At 41.1% G+C, this 23,745-nt stretch overlaps 1 protein-coding gene across 8 annotated transcripts in view; it reads right to left on the reverse strand.

Moving 5' to 3' along the window:
• Window positions 1-23,745, reverse strand: part of sorcs1 (sortilin-related VPS10 domain containing receptor 1) — a 149,022-nt gene that overhangs the window by 37,133 nt on the left and 88,144 nt on the right. For all 8 annotated transcript variants that reach the window (XR_011243843.1, XR_011243840.1, XR_011243841.1 and 5 more), the window contains exons 4-7: window positions 14,449-14,607; window positions 4,183-4,256; window positions 1,542-1,606; window positions 130-248 (exon numbers count right to left, since the gene is read on the reverse strand). Coding sequence is in view for 4 of the 8 variants with exons in the window: in XM_069530398.1 (XP_069386499.1) it covers window positions 130-248; window positions 1,542-1,606; window positions 4,183-4,256; window positions 14,449-14,607 (417 nt within the window). In the remaining 4 variants the exon portion in view is untranslated. The remainder of the gene's footprint in view (window positions 1-129; window positions 249-1,541; window positions 1,607-4,182; window positions 4,257-14,448; window positions 14,608-23,745) is intronic.

Raw genomic sequence — 23,745 nt, forward strand, 5'->3', positions numbered from 1 at the left:
GACACATAAAGCTACACTTACAGCACCTGTCTAACAATGACCTTGAGGAATTTCTTGCAAAATCCTGACACTTCATACCTCATACACTGTTACAATGTTTTTCACGGAGTAAACTGGCCAATTACCCACCTGGACAAACACATACTCATCTTGCACCACCAGAGAATTGGGGTCAATGTAGCCCGGGAATGGTTTGCCCTTGTTGGCATCTGTGCAGTTCTGCAGCTTGCAGGTGACATACAGTGCCTCTGCTCCCACACACACACACACACACACACACACACACAGAAAGACACACACAAGCACAGTTGTCAAGCCATGGCTTCTGCAATGGTATTAGCCAATGAAGAAAGGCAGCCTTCACCCAGAACCAAGCGGCCTCCTTTGGCTTCCTACATTACTCGTGTCAATAAAGTGGTCCCAGTAAGGGAGGAGCCGGGCGGAGGGGAAGACAGATGACCACAGAGGCCAATTGCTTTCTTTGCCTTCAATCGCAGCTGGGAGAGAGCTGTCCCCACGTGTTAGCCTCTGCCAAAAAAGTGTTGGCTTCCTCCATGCGCACATGATCAATAGTGATAGTCCCTGGCTATACAACTGTAACATCTGACACGACTAATGTTTGCTGTGTGTGTTTGCATGGCTGTCTCTGTCTATTGTGTTGGCTTCAAAACGGGTGTTCTACCAGAGAGATGGCACAGATACTTTGAGAGCTTTTTGGAAATGAGTGAACTGAGAAAGGATGTGGTATTAATTGAGTATTAAAGGGGCACTCCATCAGCTTTGTGTTGCACTAATGCAAAGTGAGGAGGCTCACAGAAGGCAGACTGAAAGAAGAAGGTAGCAGCAGATCTTTTCTTCTCTGATGTGGGTCCAACTTCATAACTGTTGACTCCTTAATTTCTCACAATGCACGTGATCAAAACCCAAGTCAGGATTACCACCTAATGACTTCATCAACCCTTGATGACAATACATTATATGTTATACTATGACATATACACCATGTTAGTAAAGTGCTTTTTAAAATCACTCACCAAAGACTACAAACTATTAAAAAAGATGGAGATCTCCTTCAAAACATGATTTAAAAAGTTTGTGAAATGTATTGCAAATATATGATTTGTTTATACAATTACCTAAAAGTCTAAATCTTAAATGGCTTGGAAAGAATAATATCAATAATAAATTGGAGGAATTATGGGGAGAAAAAAACTGGAAAAGATGTCGTAAGTAAATTAAGCCAAATTCTATATATCAACTCACAATATCCCAGTGTTCATTGTCATTCAGGAGAATAAGTGACATTTCTTGGCCACTGAGCTAAATCACTTGCTTTTAAAATCATTCTAATATATGCATTACTTTTCTCTCCATTGTCATTGTCTGTCCCCAGACTTGGCCATTTGCGATGTCCCTTTGCATTACCCTTCAGCAGAATTGTCCACACAAATCCTGGTTCCTCTCTACTTTAGGACAATGCTCAGGGTACAGTACAAAGACACCAGAAAATGGCGAGCTGAACTCAGAATTCAATTACTTACGTCCTTCAGAGATGCTGGTTTCCAGGTGAATTAGGCCCGGCTCTTTGTCCAGACCCATTTTCGACCTGAAAGGAGGACAAATGTGTTTGAGGAACATCACTGCTGGTCTTGTGCTGCTGGGCAGATGGTACCTACCGTAGATGCTGTCTGACTTGAGCGATTGCATGCTGCAAAGTCAGACAAATGTATAAATACAGCGGGGGTAAGACAAGTGCTATGACAGTTGTGGTAAACATCAGCGAGGAATCGGCTGCATAAATTACCACGTCTTTGTCTTCATTGTCAGTGTCAGTTTAAAGTGGGGGGAAAAGAAAGACCTCAGGTTTACTATGTGATCTAAATGTTCAGAGGCCCCAGAAGGTCCTTTCCCCCCATAGAAAGATGGAAGAGGATGTTTCCTGACATCATTAGGAGAGGAAAAGCCATTGATTTTCCTCGCTACAGTCGGGATGCCCGCAGTTGGAATAGCATATAATCATTACGGCATTAAATATGTATTAAAAAGACTGGGGGATCAGAGGAGAAGCAAAGGCAGAACACACATGGAGGGGGGAGAGAGACGGGGAGGAGGAGGAGAGAGAGAGAGAATGTGTGGACAGGTAGCACACATATAAATTGGGATAGAAATAAAAGGGGTCTGTGTGAGAGGAATGAGAAGCAGACACAGTGAGAGATAGAGACCACCTTAGCCTCTAATCATTATGCTTATCGGTCGTATTGGTGATTTCCCAGATGAAACACAACCATGAATATGATGGTCTACTTATTCAAATTTATATTTCCATTTTTTTCCTGAATAATCCATTCAGGTACCTAAGAGCAGTGTGAGGCAGCCAAAGAAAAAGTATTTGAGTAAGCGGAGCTATATGGTTTGTTTAAGCTTGGGAGGCCACGCTCATCTTTTAAGTTGCTGTGCCTACAGTGGTGTGGATGTGTGACACTGGTTTGGGCAGTTGTATGGTGTGTGTGGAGACTTAGCAACAGAACTTAAACGTGAGATGGAGCAAGTGCCTTGCAAAATATCACACACAGGCTGCTGCACATGTTATTTTGAAGGGATATGCATCGTCACATATTAAGCATAACATTTTATGACTGCACACAACAAGCTCACAAAACCGATTATAGCTGAATGTGGGAAAATGTAGCGCACTGTTTGTTACCATTCAAACCGACCGGTGCTGTGAGGCTGAACACTGCTCAGGTCGAGTATAGGTCCAAATAATATACTTACACTCTTCATCTTCCTTATATGTTTGGTGGCCAAATGTGCAGCAGACATAAGCTCCCTCTGCAGCCTCATTATCAGGGCTTCCACCACACCTACCGCACAGTGTGCGTCCTAAAATAGAACTCTGACAGCTTCTGCAGCATCAGCCCTCCAGGCTCCCTTCACTCCTGGCTGCCCAGCTTGTTACTACCCTGACAGTTCCTTCACAGTTTGCTGAGGTAAAAGCTTTTTGTCTCATGTTAGTAACTATGTAGGGGGCAGACACCACTGGTTTAGACAGCATCTGTGTGGTGTTGAAACTGTTGGAGCTGGGGAAAGTATGGAAACCTGGTCTCAGTGACGTTGAATGTATTAAATAAAGGTATGCATGTGTCTGAAAGAATGGAAATGACAACACATAAAGAGAGCATTATGTCATAATTTGGGTTTAAAGGCCTTTGAACAGATTATTTACACCCTGTGAAAAGGAAACCAATACTAAGACTTAACCAAAGACTCATTTTGAAGCTTCCCTTTTATAGCTGAACACTGTCAGTCACAAAAAGTAAAATCAGGCATGTCAGACACATGAATTATTCAAATCTTAAAAACCTCTCTGGCTCATCAACTCGTAACTCCAGAATGACTTAGTCTGTCCAGGACATATACAGTGTCTCTCCACTTGGATTTCAATTCAACATTACCTTAAGCTTTAGGTTCCAGGCAGTTACTGTTTTTACTTCTTAGCATCAAATCAAAAGTGCATCAACTGCATGAAATACAGTGTTGATTACAAATTTGAGCTTCATGTTCTCAGGAATGGTCTCAGTAGTTTTCCAGACATCTGGAACTGAGCAAACTCAGAAAGCTCAACAAATCAGAACAATGACTGACAAATGAATCTGTTTTATATTGAATATTCATTAACATCACTTGATGAATTATGATAAATGCATCATTCTGTATTGTTTCGATGTCTGGAGAGTGGCATGTGTAGTTTTGATCAGTTCAAGAAGACCAACAGAGAGGTGAGTTCTCTCTAGATCATTCTCCTGCTATTGAGTTGCAGCTATAGTAGCTCAGCATCAGTCAAATACCAGCTAATTAATGGGATTATTATATCAAGACTCTTGTTAGAAAAATATTTAATAATGTATGCATATTGCTAATGTAACTATCTTACTAAGTCTTTAGAATATTTTAGTTCAGGTTAATAATCAACTTTTTTCGAGGGCTTTATTAAAAAACAAAACAAACAAAAAAAACAACCAACACAACGTAATTGCATAATTCTATTTAATTTTCATCTAGAAAGACCAATTTTCTTGGGCTTTTCAATGTTTAATACAAACTTGGAGTTGAATTTGTGTGTGTACACACATATTATGGAGCTACTTCAAAATGTAACCGGGTCCAGACCTGTGTACTCACCAGTAGAAGCGATTCGGAGCCACTCTCTCATGCACCAGTTGCCACCTCCTCCCAAACTCCACTGAGCTGTAGAGCTGCAGAAAGACAAACAGGCATCACTGAGTTTTCATTCACATAGCATCTTAACAGCGGATCAAATTTATCATTTTGTACGACACTAGCTGCCGTACTATCAAATGCTGTTTGCCTTCTAAATAATGTGCACTTGGGTTTGCTTTCACACATTGATTTACTTAGTAGCTTCATCAACCTTCGAACAGCAGCAGAGGAGCAATGAGAGGGAGATCAGCTCTCACAGGGTCTCACAGGCACACAATACTAAACTTGAAAGGACACCAGACCCATACCCTGACCTCAACCATATCAACTAGCTATCGAACCCAAACCCTAGACTAAACATAATTCTAAATTCTCAAACAGTCCACAGAACAGGACTGGCCAAGATGTCCTCACACGCTTTGTCAAAGGTCAGTTTTGGAGATATGGACTTGCATTAATATCCGAGAGACTTCCGGGACCCTAATCCTCTGACCATAACCACTTGCCTGCCCCTGCTCTGAACCTTTATCCAGGGGCAAGCAGCCCGTAGAGAGCACCAGGTGACCTGAGGCTGATTTTGATCAGACTCTTGAGCATTCAACTTGACCAGTGATTATATAACAAGCAGGAGTTGAAAGACTTCTCTCATCACCTCAGGTGCATGACGGCTTTCACACTACTGCTGCTGCTGCCAACTCTGTCTTTTTCCACTGAGTTTGCCTTTAATAGTCGTCAATAAAAGCCTATACAAATGATTTATTAATATTAATAACAATCTAATAATAATAGCCATCATCCATTGTTGATGAGCAAGGCAGAGAGAAAGAAAAAAGAGAGAGAAACAGCACAGTTTCCAATCTCTCCTGTGATAACATGCAATTTCTAAAATCATTAAAAATCACTTTTTTTAAATGTATATTTGTTGGTATGCCACAGATGATTGTCGTTTGTAACCTGGATCCCTACAGATGAAGAAAGCAGCCATATTTACACCTTGTTCACCTGTTACACCAGCAAACAAGAATACACCAAAACACTCGCAGTCTGATGGTTTAAATTAGTTCAATTAATGACCTTAACCTCAACCAGTAATCCGAAAATACACAGCTGGGGGCAGTTGCCTTTAGTCTGAAATTTGTTTCCAAAGGTAGCCCACACCCAGCACACGCGCATCCAGCACACACACACACACACACACACACACACACACACACACACACTCACACACACACACACACACACACACACACACACACACACACACACATGTACTTAGAGGTTCTTTATTTAAAATTGGATCCTAAATTGGATTAGAATTTAAATCAGATTCAAACAGAGAGGAATAACGTGGCATGCAGGACACTAAAACCGTATGCCTTTCTCATAAAAATATTCATTACTGCAGAGGCACATGGGGGCATATACAATAAAAACCACAATAATAATGGAACTGTAAAGAAATATGTGCAGGATGCAGGGTTTCCTGAACCAAAGAAATGTTGCTATGGCTATAACAAGCCTGTGAATGGGAGGGGGGAAGGGGGAGAATAGGAGAGGAGCCAGAGGTGGTCTGAATACAGCCATTGTTCACTTGTCAGTAAATCACTGGATTGCTCAGATTCTACCTCAGTGCACAGAAAGGGCAGAGGCAGCATGTCCAATCCTTGTGTGATGGAACTACGGTAATTGGCCACATACATAAGAACCTACATATGACTTAATTTGTTCCCACAATTGTTCCATCGAGATTCCGCAGGTCCTCATTTCAGCTGATTTAAATTGAAATCTGTAACTAAAAGAATGAGTCAAGTCAAGTATCTGAGATTTCTACCTCTTCCAGAGTATGAAGCTGCTTTCAGACATGAGTATGTGTGAATGCAAATATCCGAGTGAGAGCGAGAGGGTATTAAATCCGCAGAAACTCGGGAGCGAGTTGCAGGGGTTGGTGACCTTTTGAACACGCGACAGACGCAAAACTGTAAACAATTAAATGAACCCAAATATATCAGGATAAAAAAGCGGAGACCCAACAATTAAAAAACCACACATGTTAAAAAAACAAGGAACATGAATTAGGACACAGCTTGCAATTAAGATGGCAATTAACTGAATTGGGCAGTATATCTTCTTTAACAAGCAACTGCTTTACACTGCAGTCTCTTAACATTTTCCTTTCACCCTGCGTTTTGCTGCCCCTGATATAACGCCCCTTAGAAATCAAAGATCAGCTGAGGTTCCACACCTATTCACAGACACTTTTCACTGCTACACTTCATAAACTGTGTCTACATGCAGCAGAAGTTTTCTGCAGAAAAAGCTCTTAGAAAGTTCAGACTCTGACATTCTCCACACACACACAGGAGTTATTTAATGATGACCTATGCCAAAACATGTTTTTTTATATTTAACCAAAACTACCATTTTACTTAGTTACAATTTTACAATTCTAGTAAACTTTAACCAAAGTGCTTTTGTTAGTATGTTGTTTGTACGCTCTGCATCCTCCACAGCCACCACTAACCACACTGCAGTTAAATATACAAATATACATAGTATAATATACTAGTTTATTAATAAGAGGGCTCCAAATATTATCCATCTATCCATTATCTATACAGCTTATCGTTTGAAGATAGCGGAGCCACTGGAGCCAATCCCAGCTGACATTGGGTGAGAGGCGGGGTTCACCCTGGACTTGTCACCAGCATATGGAACCAGGATTTTACCTACAAAATGTAATGTTTTGCAGCTTAGTTGTAATGAAACATGATTTCCAGTAGAATTAGCTAAAATAGAAAATGTTGTCATTTCGGTCTGGCAACTCTTCAAGTGCTGCGTCAAGTCAAACTATATTTTTCCCTTATATATTCTGCTGCTGTGTAAATGAACCCCGTTGACTGAGAGATGCACTTATTGAAACTCTTTGGTCTCCAAACACACCTGCATTCTCTGACTAATCTGTTTACTCTGTAGCTTACAGCTGGAATTTAATAAAGCACAGAACCTCTTCCATTGTTTCGTCCTGGACATTTTCCATTTTAAGCATGAGCAGCCATGCATAGTGTGTCAACAATCATTTAATAGCAGATAACATAAAAATGTGACTCTGTTTGTTCATAATAATTTATTTTCTAATTGTATGTATTTACTCTCTTTTGAAGGGCAAAGTGTTGTTGGTCTGCATTTAAAAGGAGTGATTGAGATCACATCCCAGATGACTATCAAATCAATAAATCACCTCTGTTTTGAGGGTTAGCATCAGTTTCAGGATTCTGGTGCGGGGCTGCTGCCGCTTCACATTCGGCAATAGATTATGTCGATGGAAAGCTGTTATGTAACAACTTTAAGACGGTATGCAGCCATGAGGAATCCTGTTAGTAAATTTAAAAGATAAAACATTTGTAATGCATATGGCTGAACTACTTTGAACAAAGGACTGCAATGAAGAGGCTTTTTGTTTAGTTTTCTGTGGAGGTGAGGGAGCTGCGAGAGCACCTTCACCCACACCACAGAGGATCAATCAGCGCAGGTGACAGCTGTTAGCTGATTGATCCTCAGGTTTAACAGGCAGTGGCGGCGCTGCCTCGAGACACACACTCAGGACTGAGACACACTCGGAGAATCACAGAGATGGACAGAGACTAAGCTGCGAAGCTAGACGTCCAGCAGTAAGTGCTGGACCCTTTAAGTTAAGAGTTTTGTGACTTTGGTTTTGATTTAATAAAGCACGATAAAATGCTAAAGTCTGAGTGGTTTGTCTATGGCTGCTTTGGTGAGAGCCCCATGGCATGGTCAACTGCCACACTGGCGCCCCAACGTCGTGCTCCATGTAGCCAGAGATTCGGACCGGCAGGCAGAGATGGCGCTGGTACAGATAGCGGAGGACCTCAAGGCCGCGTACTGGGAGCAGACGGCGGAGAGCAGACGGTGGATGGAGGCTTTCCAGAGGGAGGTGGAGAGGAACACGACGCTGCTCAAGTGTCTGCCGGCCCAGTTGTGGCCCGCTCCTGCTCCCACCTGCCGCACTGAAGGAGGCGGCAAGCGCGGCTCAGAGTCCACGTTCCCACACAATGCCGAAGCAGACGGCTTCTGTTCTCCACACTTGGTCTGGTCTCCAAGCTGCCGTTGGCTCCAAGGTTGGCGGTGAAGCCGACGCCTCCTCCTTCAAGGTCGGTGGTGAAGCTGATGCCCCCTGCTCCTGTTCCTGCTCCAAGGTCGGCAGTGAAGACGACGCCTCCTGCTCCTGTTCCTGCTCCACGGTCGGCGATGAAGCCGATGCCCCCTGCTCCTGTTTCTGCTCTCCGGTCGGCACCTGCAGCCCCTGATCCAGGATAGGTGGAGAGGCCGACACCTGCAGCCCCTGTTCCTGGTCCCCGATTGTCGGAGAGGCCGACGCTTGCTGCCCCTGGTCCCCGGTCGGCGGAGAGGCCACCACTTGCAGCCCCTGTTCCTGGTCCCTGGTCGGCGGAGAGGCTGACGCCTGCAGCCCCTGCAGCCCTTGTTCCTGTTTCCAGGGCGCCCATTTGGCAGCGCCCACCTCCCAAGCCATCCGGACAGACGCCCTGGACACTTTAAGTTTGAATTTTGGAGAGTTTTGTTTAAAAGCTTAATAAAGATGTTAAAACCTGATTGGTTCGTCTCTGGCTGCTGTGGTGAGAGCCCCATTGCTTTCACATTGATATTTCATATCAACATCACAAAAGACAACAGACATAAGTCATGGGCTGATAGACAAGAATAAACTGCTCATTATTGCCAACCACAAATCAATGAATGACTTAGCATTTTCCCACACCTCTGAGGACGACAGTAAAAACAGTGAAGTGTGACTTTACTGCAGTCCTGACATGAGGCGTAGCAAATATATTTTCATTTGATGTGTTCGCTTCACTGGATCATTCCACAATGGCATATGCACACTATTCATCTATTAACTGTATCTATTGCGTCTGGTTTGTGTGTATTCTCATGTCAAGCAGAGAATGAAAAACCGCACAGGTGATGAGATTCCCATGTCTCCCATGCCAAGCTGTGCTAAGCAGATGCAAGCTGGAGGGGGTTAGCCTGGGAGGTAGGGGAGGGGGAGGAGGGTTGCAGGAAATCACTTTGACTAATTATCCTACCACCGCAAGTTAGTATGTGGCCAAGCAAGTGACAGTGAAGAGGCGGAGAGCAGGGGATGGGGGTGGGGTGGGTCAGAGCAGCTTCCACAACCTCCAAAGGTCTCTCAATCAACAAATGCAGCAGCACTGCCAAAAGGAGACGAGGAAATTGAAAGAGAAGCAGTTTTGTGGCAGAGACGACGCATGTGAGTCTGGGCACCGGTGAGGGGGGGGTGAGGAGGTGAGTGGAGTGTGCAAGTCGGCACCTGGCACATAGGAGAGCACAGAGGGAGTGACCACAGAACTTTGAATACAGTTAGTGAACTGTGGTTTGTTACAGTCAGAACAAATGTGTGGCATTGCATCACACAGACATATGCAGGGTTAAGGCCCCATGGAGATCTACTGATACCAGGCAACTGTGTTTTCACCCCTGTTTGTTTGTAATTGTTGGTTTGCTTGATTTTGGGGTTAGGGTTAGATTGAAGAATGGAACGTGGGTCAGCACAGAACCCATTACATTTTCCAGTAATATCTTTTTAACTTAATTTAACTTTGTGTTCTGACATTTTCATCAATTTCCTAGAATATAATCCATGGATCTCAATGAAAAATATAAGGTGGACTGTTGGACCTTGACAGTGGAATGCACTTTTTTTTTTTTATTATCATGATATTTATAATTTATGATAATGAATGAATGCTTTATATAAAGAAGTTGCAGAGTATGTCTCTGGTCCTATTGGTTGCAGAGGTAAATACATAACTACTATAGCCTATATAACATATTACATCATTACTCCTTAGATCATGGATTATTTTGCCATGCATAAGCTGCAGAGTCATTTTCTGATTTCTTTGTCACTTCTTAATTCTGTTACTTATCAAATGATGGGGAATCATTTTCTAGTTCAGCAGTTTGAGTGTTGTGTTCCCTCAGTGTGACTGAGCCTGGAGCCTGAAATTATAAACATATACATAGTTTTTCTCAAGAATAGTTTAGGTGCTGGCGAAATGAAAGTGATATCATTTTAAACCTAGAAACATTTGACTCTACTTACTGTTATAATGTGATGATTCTAAAAAACTACAGCAATAAGGTTTTTGGAGACTTGTGAGAATAAATTATCGCTTCTTGTCTTTGCATGTACCTTGTATGCATGTCCTACGACCTGTTGAGAGTGTACCCCACTCACACTTTGATTATTATGGATAATAGATGGATGGAACAGGCAAGTACCAAAGGCTAACCATTGAGTCTATCGCCTAACTTTGGTATATTAATAAATCTGATAAGCCTCATGCGCTCTATTTCTTTTAGAGTACAATCTGCAGATGCAGACTTGAAGGTTCAGTGTGTAGAATTCAGTGATATCAAGAGGTGAAGTTGCATGTTGCAGCTGGATACCCCTCATCTCACCCTCCCCTTCCCAACATGAAAGAGAACCTGTGGTGAACTTCAGTTAAAAAAACTCAAAAGGTTTTAGTTTGTCCAGTTGGACGACAGTAAAAAAACATGGTGGCCTCCACAGAGAGCCCCCCCCTACTTGTAAATATAAAGTTTTTAAATATAAAGAGCTCATTCTATGGTTAAGAAAACAACTATTTATACAATTTAGATGAAACACACCAGTGAAAACATCACTAGGATTATTTTATATTCAATTCCTGACAAAAATCTGTTTCACCTAAATCTTACACACTGAACCTTTAGGTCTAGACTCAAGTTAGTAAAACTGTTGTTGAGCATGTGCAATACAGCTCTGGTAAGGCCAGAGGGGAAAACGGGTCAGTCACCAGCAAAACTAATTAAAGCGTGTAAGTGTATCTTTGCCACACAGTAATTCAAGTACCTTTGTTAATGTAGTGGCTGCCAGTTAGTTTGGTCAGATATGAAAGCTGCACTGACCTTTGTTAATGCCGGACTGTGAGTGCAAATATGAGTCTCGACATGCCAGTGTAGAACCAGTACAAATCGGAATGGGCAGGAGATTTTTTTTTCAGGTATTGGTCTTAATATAACATATCAGCCATATGCACAATTATTTTAATCCATAATATGCTGTGTACTGATGACTTCAAACCCATAAACACCATCAGATCATTGGTTTATGATTAATATTTAGATTTAGATTAATATATCTATCAAGTGCTGCATCCACTCAGAGTAATATATAGACAGTCATTTGGAAATTAATTCTAAAACAGGTAAACTCCACAGTAAAGCTGGTTCAAAACACAAGCAGAAAATGAATACAAAATGTGATTTTTGTTAATGGGTTTCAGGCAGCTTAGAGTCATCACACAGCAAACTGCAGCTATATACCATATATAGCAAAAAATAAAGGCACTTATGTGCATATGTAGGATCATACTCGCTGCACAATGGAAGAGTGATATTCCTTCCAGAAAGGAACAACTCAAAGGTAAAGACACAACCACACATCTACATGTCTCCTCAGCACAGAAGAATACCTTCATTATTCATCGCAACTGAAACATTAGACCCAAATGGGCTGAGCTGAAAGAAAAAGCATTTTATTAATGCAAACAGCCATTTTGAAATACCTATAAATTGCACCTCTCTCGTATTTCTCTGTGTGTCTCACTAGTTCTCACATAAAACTATCCCCAACCACTCGCTGCTCTTATTTCAGATGATTATTTATTCAACTTGCACTGTCTCCAAGCTCTGGCACGATAATTCGGATGTTTACAATAAGACATTTGACTAATGAGAAAGTATATGTTTTTATAGCTAGTGCACACAATTCCTGGTAATTTAACCATTATGCCTTTCTGGGATACCTAAATATAAACAGGTTTTCTTATTTTATTTTTTTTTATTTCACCTAAGTTCTCAAATGTTAAATGTCTAAACCAAAGCAGCTGCACAAAGCTGTTTATGTATAGTTGGCACATTTTTTATTTAAACTCAGGTGTTAACTTATCAAAGAATAACTGAGTAGATCATGAATCTGCAGACTTCTGTCATACAGTTTTCAGTGCAACAGATACAATTTGGTTCACACCACGAGAGTACAAATGATCAGTGCTCTGTGAGTTGAAACTGTCATGCACCTGACTCAGACAGAATGGGGACATGCTCATAAAGATTTTGCACACATTTCAGTCGTGAAGACTTTGTCATGATTTACCCATTTGTTGCAAATGGGGACACAGTTATGATTGGCGCTGAAGGCTCCATTCTTTGGATGATCCCTGGATTAGTTGAGCAGTGTGCTAAGATAAAACAGGGAACATGTGCAGAACCCCCTGCTGGGCTCAGCAGACAATGTACCTTTGTTTAAGATGAATATCGTTTACCACAACCGTGTTTGGACTCTGTGCTAAAAGGTGGAGGCTGGGGCGGTGGAGGCAAGTTGCCTGCAGCAGGCGTGGGTGGCAGTGTAGCTGAGCAGGGATCAGTGTGGATGAGGTCGTCTTTAAAGGGGCAGCTTTTGTGAGAGAATGGGCTGTGATTGGTGGGTGGCTGACGAGCACACATGGACCTATCGGTAGCTGACAGCTGAACATGACTCCGTGTCTTGCATGAACTAACACAATGCTTCATCTGTACAAATTTCATGTGTGTTCAAAACAACTCATTCATAATAACATGTATTATCTAGCTAGTGTAGCTTCATTTCAAGTGTAACAGGCCATTCAAACATGCAGATTCAAAAGACTGGGACAGCAGCTGCTGTTAATTGTGATATGGTCTATATTTATATAGCACTTTTCTATTCTTGATAACCACTCAAAGCGCTTAACAGTACAATACAGTTTGCCATTCACACACACATTCATACAGTGCATCTATAAGCAGCACTTTTTTCTATGATCGACCATTCAGGATTCAGCATCTTTCCCAAGGACACTTCAGCATGCAGATGCGGAGACTGGGATCAAACTGCCGACCTTCTGTTTGGAAGACGACTGCTCCGGGGTCACAAATTTAGTTGTCAAGCTGTGCCAGGCACATTGAGTCCCACTTCCTCTCCTTGCTTCACTCTTTCTGTAACGCATCGACCTGTCTGTTTTGCAATGACTGTAAAAAAAGACAATTATCAAGGATACATGCGCTGCTATCTTGTAATGTCTTTTATGCAGTAGTGATGGTAGAGTGAAGCCACGATATCTGATCCCCTCAAATAAACCCCAAACACTCTGAAATCAATCTGAGCTGTCAGATCAGAATCAGGAAAACTCCTCCATTTTTCTAGCATAGCTACCTGACAGAAACCATGTTTGGAAAAATGTATTGACGTGTACCTTTCTAGTTTGCCCCAAGTCATGTCTTGAAGCCTGCCACCAGGGCGGAAATCAAGGGAGCTGACATTTCGTCAATCTTTATATTAAGGCATTGGTGAAGTCAGACGGGTTAAAGATCATTTGGTCTTTGCAAACAGAAATTAAATGAATGGAAGTGAGATCCAACCACAAGTGGTCACTGTATGTACATGTGGAGATGCATTCTGATACTAAATGTGAACTGACAAATTCAGAGTTGAACATTTGTGATTGGATTACTCGAGGCAGATGTTTATATCAGGTCTGAGCAGGTCCAAATTCACCCAGTTAAAATATAGGTCAAAGAATGCTACGTTTTACAGCGTGCACCAGCGAGAGTCAATCACAATATTTTGGATTCTTCTGGGTGTGTTTATGCACATAGTTGTTTATAACTCCACCATGCAAATGCAAATGCAAATAGAACAATCAGTGTCATCTTTAAAAATCTGAGAGACGAGGTCAGAATTATGATGTACTAAATAAAAATGTCAAAACACAGATTCACTTTGTCATAATCTTGAATTAACTTGAATTAAATCTGGAAGTCCAGACTTTGACTTCTGAAAATCCAAACCTATTTATCTCTTTGGTGAACATAGACTTCTGCATCAGGAAATTTGAAACCACCTGAATTATACAACCCATGCTTATCCACCTTCCTCCCACATGAACTTCGTGAACTCTGACTGTGTGCTTTGAGCCAAATTCTTGTGGAATAGGATCTCACATTTATCCAAGTCGCTCTGAGGCAAAGCATCCCCAGATTGTTGTTGCACTTCTTCTGCCTACCTCAAACAACCCAGTGCTAAAGTCGTGCTTGTTCTCTCACCTTTTGGTCGTGGCTGTAGGCAAGAATCCAGTCCTCCTGCTCAGGATGGAAGAGCAGGCTGAGGATGTAAAAGTTGAGTCGGTACTTCTGGTAGGTTGCTCCTTCGTCAGAGCTGATCAGGAGACTGCTCTCCACATCCGGATCAGTGAGCAGCATGATCTGTAGACAGCAGGTCAAAGTTACAGGGTTTTAAAACACTTAACAGAGCAAATCAGCTTAACAAAAAAAAAAAAAAAACACAGGAAAACAGTGGCAAACAAAAGGTAAGTGTGCTGAAATATTTCAGTATCCAAATACTGAATCACTTCCACTGCAGGAGTGTGACACTATTTCACTTTGATTATGTTATCTATTATTTCTCATTTGTATGCACTTCACCCACTTCTGTGTGTGTGTGTATGTGTGTGTGTTTGTCTGTTGTCTTGAAAAGACAAAACACAGAGATAAGTCAATCAAGCCTGATTACCATATGTATAATATAAAGTGCCTTATTGCTTTGGCTGCAGATTAGCGGGTAAAAACGCTTGCAGCAAAAAATGTGTGTAGTTCTTTTTTTGGCGTAGGCACCATGGCTGTGTGTGTGTCCCATCAATTCAATTTCTGCTGTCTGCCTCTGTCTTCACTCTCGCTGCCCATGCTCAGTCAGGCCTTAAAAGCACTAATTTCCCATGAGCTTCTTTCTTTTCTTAAACGTCCAAGATTTTTTGCCAAATTCTGGCACGGTCCCCAGAAATAAAAACTACAAAGATATCCCCAGATAATATCAGATGCAAACATAATTAAATAAGTGGACTTCAAGACAGGCGCTCTCATCATGAGAAGAGTGTGTACTAGAAAAGAGTTCCTTGTGCTATGGTAACAAATTTATGGGTGTATGAATCGACTGCAGGTATTTGTGTGAGCCTGTGAGCGATAGCGGATTCAGCTGCATACATGTTAGCTTATGCATTTGTATGTCTATAAATGGCACCTGGCAGATTCCCCCCGATGTAACCCTTGTTAAAGATGCATTGTCCAATGACTTGAATTCCAACATACAGATAACCACCAACAGTGTCTGTATTTCTTGAGAAGGCAGAGGAAATTTGGCATGCCAAGAAGATTCCCCAGCAGCCTCTACAGATGCACAGTGGAGAGTGTTCTGGGTATAGAACTTGGAACATTTAAAGGGCAATGACCAAATTCAAACAGGGTCCAATTTCGATACCTGAGGGCAAGTCTGGGTGAGAAAGCAATATAGAGTATAGAGAGAAAGAGAGAGAGAGCAAAACTGACGTGAGATCAGGGAGTGGTGGTGATTTGCAAACCTCCAATAAAGCCTAAGAGAAGAAGAGTTAGAAAAAAACAAAGTGACTTCACAGCAAGTCCCAGTAATGATGACAGTGTGGTTACATTTTTTAATGCTTGATGCAGTGTTTGTGATACGAAATCAAAAACTGGCCAAGTCAACATGTTGTAGACCTGAGGATACGCCCATTCAATCATTCAATATGTTGAAACACTGATGACTGTTTGATAGCCGGAGTTTATTCCCCTGCAGGAGCAGCAGCTAACACCAGTACTGGAGAAGATTAACCCTCAGTGGACTATGAAACATTAACTGAGCCTTCATTAAGTTTCTTTTGGAGATTTGCAATTTTTCCGCGTCTGGTTGATATTAACATAGTTAGTCAGGCATCTGTCAACATTCAGCCACTGGTTGCATCCAAAATTCCTAAGCAACATGTGTTTTAGTGTTTGTCCTTAACCTTAGTATCAAAGATGTAAGTGGTACACCTACAGAGGGAGTGATGTAATGGTAAAAAAGGTGCTGTTGGGTATGAATTCCAGATATCAGTAGCAGTATTAGTTCAAATCTCAACTGTATCCAAACCCTAGTCCTAACAAGCTGCATCAGAGTCTGACTTGGCAGCTGCACAGTACAGCGCCGCAGGGCTCTACAGCAGGTGGTAAGAGCAGCACAAAACACCACCGGAAGGGCCTCACCAACACTGAGCCTCTACCAGACCAGACCAATCAGGAGGGGCAACAACATTATTAAAGACTGTATCTGCCCACAGCATGACCTCTTCACACTTGCTACATGAGCACAGCAGAAAATACAAGAAGAGGGACAGTCTTTAATCACAGGCCATCAGACAATCCCTAGAAAATATAACAATAGAAAGACAGTAAGATAGTCGCAACAATAAAGTCTCAACAATAAAGTAATGAATATGTATCTCATAATTCTCTTGGTTTACAGAGAAGCATATTAAACATAAAACATCAAGTTTAAAACACAAAACTTCACAAAAAATTCAACTCAAGCTGGTGTGTGATTTCTGTTAAATACAACAGCACCAGCAAATAATCATAATAATAATAATCTCACAGCCTCACATCCATGTCATTACAGCCAGTGAAGGTGTCTGACCCTGAAACAAGAAGCAGTTTCGCTAAATCTAGCACACGATAGCATTAATATGTTAAAATAGCATAGAACTGTAAAGTTGTCAGTATCGTGCCACAGATTACACAGATAGAGGAGGTGATCACAGCCATACAATTGCTCTTCTAGCCTTTAAGCCCTTCACTGGAAATATGTTCATAATTACAGTTCACATTGTTAATTTTTATTTTACTTACTCAATGTTATCATTATCTTTCTCTCTACAATAATTCTGAAACACTGATCCCTCATACTGTTATTGAGGTCTTGATGTTTATCTTTTATATTTCCTTTCAACATTTCATTCTTCAGCAAAAGAGATGATATTTTTCACAAATCAGGTATAACATCAGATTCTGTTGCATGCTGCACTGAATTTCCTCTGAGATACATTTGTGATTTATATCAGGTACACTTACTTAAAGGTCCAGTGTGTAAGATTCAGGTGAAAGGGAACTTTAATGCCTCTATAAGGAGGCCGTCATGTTTTTTTACATTAGTCCAAACTGGACAAACTAAACACCTTTAGAGTTTTTATGACAACTGAAGCTACCACAGGTTCTTATCATGTTTGGAAGGAGAGGGTGAGGTGAGGGGTGTTCAGCTGCAACATGCAACTTCAACACTAGATATCACTGAATTCTACACACTGTACCTTTAAAAAGTGTCCTTTTAGTATTTATCGAGAACTTAACAAAAAAATTATTTAATTATTTATTTATGTGTTTTTTATACATCTTGTAACTAGGCTTATTTGCAGTAATCCATCCATCTCTCCATCCATTGGTCAGGTAGTCCGAGACGTCCCTCTCTCCAGGAAGGCTTTTCAGCTACTCCGGGGGGGAACCTGGCCAGGCATTCCCTGGCCAGATCGAAACCCTAATTACTCCAATGACTATGGAGTCTACCACGGGGTCTCCCCCTTGTTGGGGTTGCTCAGAAAACCTCCAATGTAAAGCAACCAGGGGGCATCCTAATCAGATGTCTGAACCAACTCAACCTGCTCCTTTCAACATGAGGGCAGTGGCTCTGCTCCGAACTCCCTGTGGAAGTCCAAACTCCTGTCTATATCTCTGAGGCTAAACCCAGCCACTCTTTGGAGTAAGTTGGTTTCACACAATCTCCGTCTTTCTGGTCACTACCTAAAGCTCATGGCCACATATTCATTGCAATAAAGTAATTTTGAAAAATGTATGATTTTAAGAAACTATTTCTAATGTGCTAGTTTTATGTTGTAATGGTGTGTCATTTGGTAAGTTACAGGCCACTTAGCTGTGCCTGAGTCCAGTTTTTTTGTGAAGCCTCTGTTGCCAACAGGTCGATAAAGGTTCCTATGCAAATGCAGAGGCAGTACTGTCCATGTGACACACAGTGACTTACATTTGGTTCAGAGATGCCCTTTGGCATGACAATCTCTGTGTGCGCATTATGTCAGCAGACAGCAGAGTGAATAAGAATACACACTGCTCTCAGTCAATATCCTTATCAGTATGCCACCGTATTGCAAAGTGTTTCTAGTCCCTCATGTTAGTGAGTCATTTGTCAGCACTCACTTGGGTAACTGCAGGCGTGGTGGGCAGACCCACTAACACCAGTTCATCAATCACTGAAGGCAGGTATAATGCCACATACGTGAGCCACATGCTGACCAATCCAATCAAAAGCACTCAAACGCTGTCTGAACTACAAATCCAAATTAACGTTTTGTTCATTCCCTGACACTTCAGCACAGCTGGAATACGAGACAACTTTATAATTGCCTGATGTCTTTCTTGTGAATGGGGAATTAAATTGTATCATTCTGCAAAGCTTACACAAAAGTGAACAACTCACAAAGTGTGCACACTTGTACACGTATACACATCAGAATATGGAAATCAATACACCCTGTTGATATGTGTAAATCCTATATGGAGATTGAGGATTATGGAGATTGTATGAAAAATCTTTCTTTACCCTTTTGTTATCAACAAATATGAGGAAAGGTCAGAAGACATCTGCCAAAACACAAAAGATTTAGCAATTTAGCAATGATAATCCTGGATCCTCACCTGATCAAGATCTGCTGAGGTAATGACTGTATAAAGTAATGATAGACAACCTGACAGCAGCCAATAGTCAAGAGACAACATCTCAATCACCCCTGGGCTGCAGTATGGAATATGAGATCCATCTCCTCCATGCAGACTGAACATGGACCATAATAAAAAAGAAAAGGTAAACGTCAAACAAAGATGATTTCTGTCATATTAGGTGGTTATTACAGATGCATGTTGGAGTGTTTATATTTCTGGTATATTTGGTTTTCATTAGTTATCTGATGCTATAAAAACTGAGACATCATAATTGATTGCCTAGATTAACTTGCGGGCATACCACCTCTCCATTGCCGGATGACTACTGTGCAGACTTGATGTACAGTAAATGACGTCCAGCACAAGAAACTATTTCATATTGAATATGTTGGTTTCATTTTGACAACCAGTTCAAACAGTTCTACTACTGTGTGTTTGTTAGCGGTAAATGGTTTGCATTTATATAGTGTATTATATATACATTATCTAGTCTTGATGACCACTCAAAGCGCTTTACACTACAGTTTTCCATTTACAAACACATTCATACAGTCATCTATTAGCAGCACTTTTTTGTTTGGCAATTCAGGGTTCAGCATCTTGCCAAAGGACACTTCGGCATGCAGATGGGGAACGCTGGGATTGAGCTGCTGACCTTCTGGTTAGAGGATGACCAATATATCGCTCAGCTCGCACAGCCGCTCCTGGCTGTGTGTTTGTGTGCCATGGACACAGCTTACTATCCTTCCCACTCATCTCTACACCTCTCTGAAACCCCAGCTCCCCTCCCTCTCACCACCAGATTGTTCTGCTTGCTCTGAGGTATCCACTTTCTCAGCCGCTCAATAGCTTCCCAGTATTGAGCAATTCCCTAGTGCTATTTCTTGCGTCTCTCACAAGAGTGCCAGTTCTCCAGCCTCACCATTCAGCCTGCAGCACCACAAACCCATTCATCTCCCATACTATGCCAGACCATACACCACTGCCTGCCCCTTGAACACTGGACTCAGATTCCTGTGGAACAGACATGTGCCTTGAAATGGATGCTATGGAACTCCACGCTGGAGCCATGTTTGGTGTGTTTGGTCCTCTCATCCACATGAAAACAGCTTTTTCAGTCAGTAAATATGATATGTTCACACATGCCTTCACAAAGCGCAGATTTTCAAAAACTATGGTTTCTGTGTATCCGTAGTGAACATGTGAAAGAACAATAGAACATATATGCCTGTTTCTCTGTATTCAGTAAGCACTGTTGAGTCGAATTACAAGTTTGCATCACTGCAGCATATTAGCAGCATTAACAGGCATCTGCCTTGCCCCAGAATTACTTGGACCACAGTGCTTTTTGTCTGGTATTTGACAGATTGCTGAGATGTGATCATGACCTCCTGGCCTGGTATGATTGTTTGAACATTAGTTGTCGTCGTTTTGTTCTCATCTGGAATGGACAAGCTCATGTGGACAGAGGGGGACATATCTGCTAAAAAAAAGCTGCTGTCGTGTGGACAGAGCATAAGAGGGATAAAGAAAACAAGATTAATATTTTGAACATAATGGTTCGGAGATTGGAAAAAGCAGTTTGATAAAACAAAAGATCAAGGTTATCTTAACATTCCTTTCTTAAGCTGAAAATTCTCTCCTCCACCCACTGCCAAACGAACACATGATTAAAACATCTGTAGAAAACTATTGACTGGATGTTGAGTAAAGATTTTGGTCCAAAACATGTCTTGTTTTGTCAATAAAGATGCTTTAAAGTGCAGGTGAAGCATTATTGCTCTTTTGCTGAACCATCTTTTTCGATGGGATGATATTGCACTATGCCACTCTGAGCAGCCTCTAAAAAAATAATACTCAGTTACTATAGTATTTCCAAATTGAGCTTTAACTCAGGCTTCTATACATTCAGTCTTCTCATATGGAATAGTTAACTAATGATATCAATTGGCTCATTGACAATACTGTGTGCATGCTGTTCTTCTTTCTGCTTCAGTTTGCTGCTGCCTGTCCTCACTTGGGTGCTGCTCCTGTGCCAATGTCTATTTTGAATGAATTGAAAAGTCGAAAGAAGTATCCTGAAGAACTGATAAAACTAGGTGAGGTGATTAGTAAAGAATCCATATTCTCTTCTCCTACTTTGTGGAACAGGAGACTTTGTGTGTGTGTGTGTGTGAGTGAGAGAGACAGAGAGAGAGAGAGAGAGAGAGACTGTAAATTATAAGGCCAAAAAGGTTGAAAATGACAAAGGTTAATGAAGCGTGTATGTGCCGACTGGAGGACATTTAAGATATGTGAATGGAATTCTTGAGTTCATTTTGCCGCTGTAGTACCATAAATACTCAGAGATAGGGTATTAATGAAATTAGCTTCATATTTTCCATTTCACATGGTCACCCAGTAATTGGATTGTGATTCCTCTCTATAAATCTATGCCTAATTCCCTACAGTTCTCTGCAACAAATAGATTTTTTGTTACTGTCAGACTTAAAGCAGGCACATATTGGAAAAGTGTTCCAAAAAGGGAACAAAGAAAAGAGTTTATGATTTATTCTCTCTGAGGCAAGTCAATGCTCCAGCTCTACAGTGACAGCGACTTGACTTGAAATGATTTAATACAAGTTAATACATCGGCTTCACCCGATTCATGTTTGTTTTGATTTTTGAGCAAAAAAACAACTGGTAAACAAAGAATTATCCACCTGAGGTTAACTGGGATCGACAGAATCAGCAGGAACCTGGGAGCCAGGCGTTATCTTGTATTTGAAAACAATTTTACATGACAGAGCACAGCTAAGCAGGGACAGTGAGGGGGTCAAGGCTACATATTAAGAGAGAAGCACTTTCTTCATGTTTGTCACAGCTACAGTCTGCCTGAGACCTCATGTTCAGAGAATATTGCCCAACCCTTTAGCCAAGCAAGACTCATTTAACCAAGAGTTTAATAAATATCAGTCATTTGACATCGGCTGATGTCACTCCCAGCCCCTCAGTCAAAAATTCTAATGAGGGAAGAATCGAGAGGATACTAAAATTGTCAGTTCGCCAACAAAACAGAGAAAGTTGAAATCTTGGGACCAACTTGAAAAATGATCATTTCAGTCTGTCAACATGTTGATGTCCTGACCGCTGAGTACTCAGGAGTCATTGCTGACAGGCATTGTGGCTTGTGTTGTCCCGTAGCAAGATTGACTGTAGTTACAACTAATTTCTTAAAGTGGATAAGAGTGGCTGAAAGTCGGATGTGGGCCAGGGGAATAAAGTGAGCGGGTCAATTCACATACTTCATGCCCCCCCCCCAGGTGAGACAACATCATACTCCAAAGTCTGCCTTCAATTTGAGCTCAACTACTCACCTATAAGACTGCTACAGTGCCTCCAGAACCACTCCAGGATTTTACAATGATCACACACACACACACACACACACGCTGAATAATCACCTATCCCTTGTGGTGTCTAGCACATTTTAATGTGTTGAGGTTACAAACCTGTCTCTAACAATCAATATGAGGATGAGTGGAATTTCATATAACTCAACAGCCACTTGTTTTTGCATTTCATACAGGATTGTGCCCAAGCCTTACAATACAATTTAAAATGTTATCATAGCTGAAGGTAAGTGATTTGTGAATCAATCAGCTCTCCTACATTGAAAAATACACCTATGACAAAAGCAGCTGTCTGAATTCTGCTTCAGGACCAAAGAAACTGCTCAAACAGAATACATAGTTTAGCAGCACAATTATGGAGGAAGTGATTAGCCACATTGGTATACTAGAGCAGGCCGAACATGTTTCAACTTGTGTGGAAAATTGAAATGTATCCCAAACCTTGGAGGAAAAGGTTTTTGATGAGGTTATTACGTTACATGAAAATTATCTTAACCATAGACTGTAGCTATATAAAGATACAGGCCCCTCCCCACTATCTCCCACCATCCAGAAATGAAGCCCAAACATCCAAAATACAAACCCTGCCTCCTTGCACATCTAAGTGCATGCAGTAGGGATCAGAGGATTGAACAGCAATCAATTGACCAATGATAACATCTACCTTAAATGGCATCATTTTTGAGAAACATATTTTGATGTGTACTTTGACTTGATCCTTCATTTACTTTTACATGTGATGCATGGGGTTAACAGCAGTCCTGCAGCTTTTGATTCATAGAACAGTGACAGATTTCCCCCGCTCAAAGCACCGTATCATATCAGTCAAATTCCCCACATTCACTGCATTGACATTTTTTACAACCTTCTGGTTAAAGGACAACCTGATCTGTCATGAAGTGTACTACCTCTTGCCACAGCCACCCTTTTTAAAAAAAATACTTATTTATCTTTTTAATCAAATTGTGTCTCTTTGTCTTGTGTGAGTTACAGGATATCTGAATTTCCCCATGGGGATGAATAAAGTATCTATCTATCTATCTATCTATCTATCTATCTATCTATCTATCTATCTATCTATCTATCCATCTATCTATTTATGATCTATGATCTCTTCAGCAGTGCAGTCAGAGAACGTAGGGGACACTTTTAATGTCACACACTCAAACGTCTGGTGGAACCAGTCTGGATGTAGATTTGCTAATTTTGACACCTTTACATTATGTTCAATTATTCTTTGTTTGGTAGAATTCATTATAAATTGATAAAATTCACTTAGTAAGCCATGGTTACAAACTGAAAACATAATTTTCGAAAGTTTTGACAACTTAATTAATAACTGAAATAAAAAGTATTAAAACCCTTAATTACACAGTTACATCTTAAAGCTGTCTTGTGC

This window comes from Paralichthys olivaceus, chromosome 8 (assembly GCF_024713975.1).
Source record: "Paralichthys olivaceus isolate ysfri-2021 chromosome 8, ASM2471397v2, whole genome shotgun sequence".
Classification (NCBI taxonomy): domain Eukaryota; kingdom Metazoa; phylum Chordata; class Actinopteri; order Pleuronectiformes; family Paralichthyidae; genus Paralichthys; species Paralichthys olivaceus.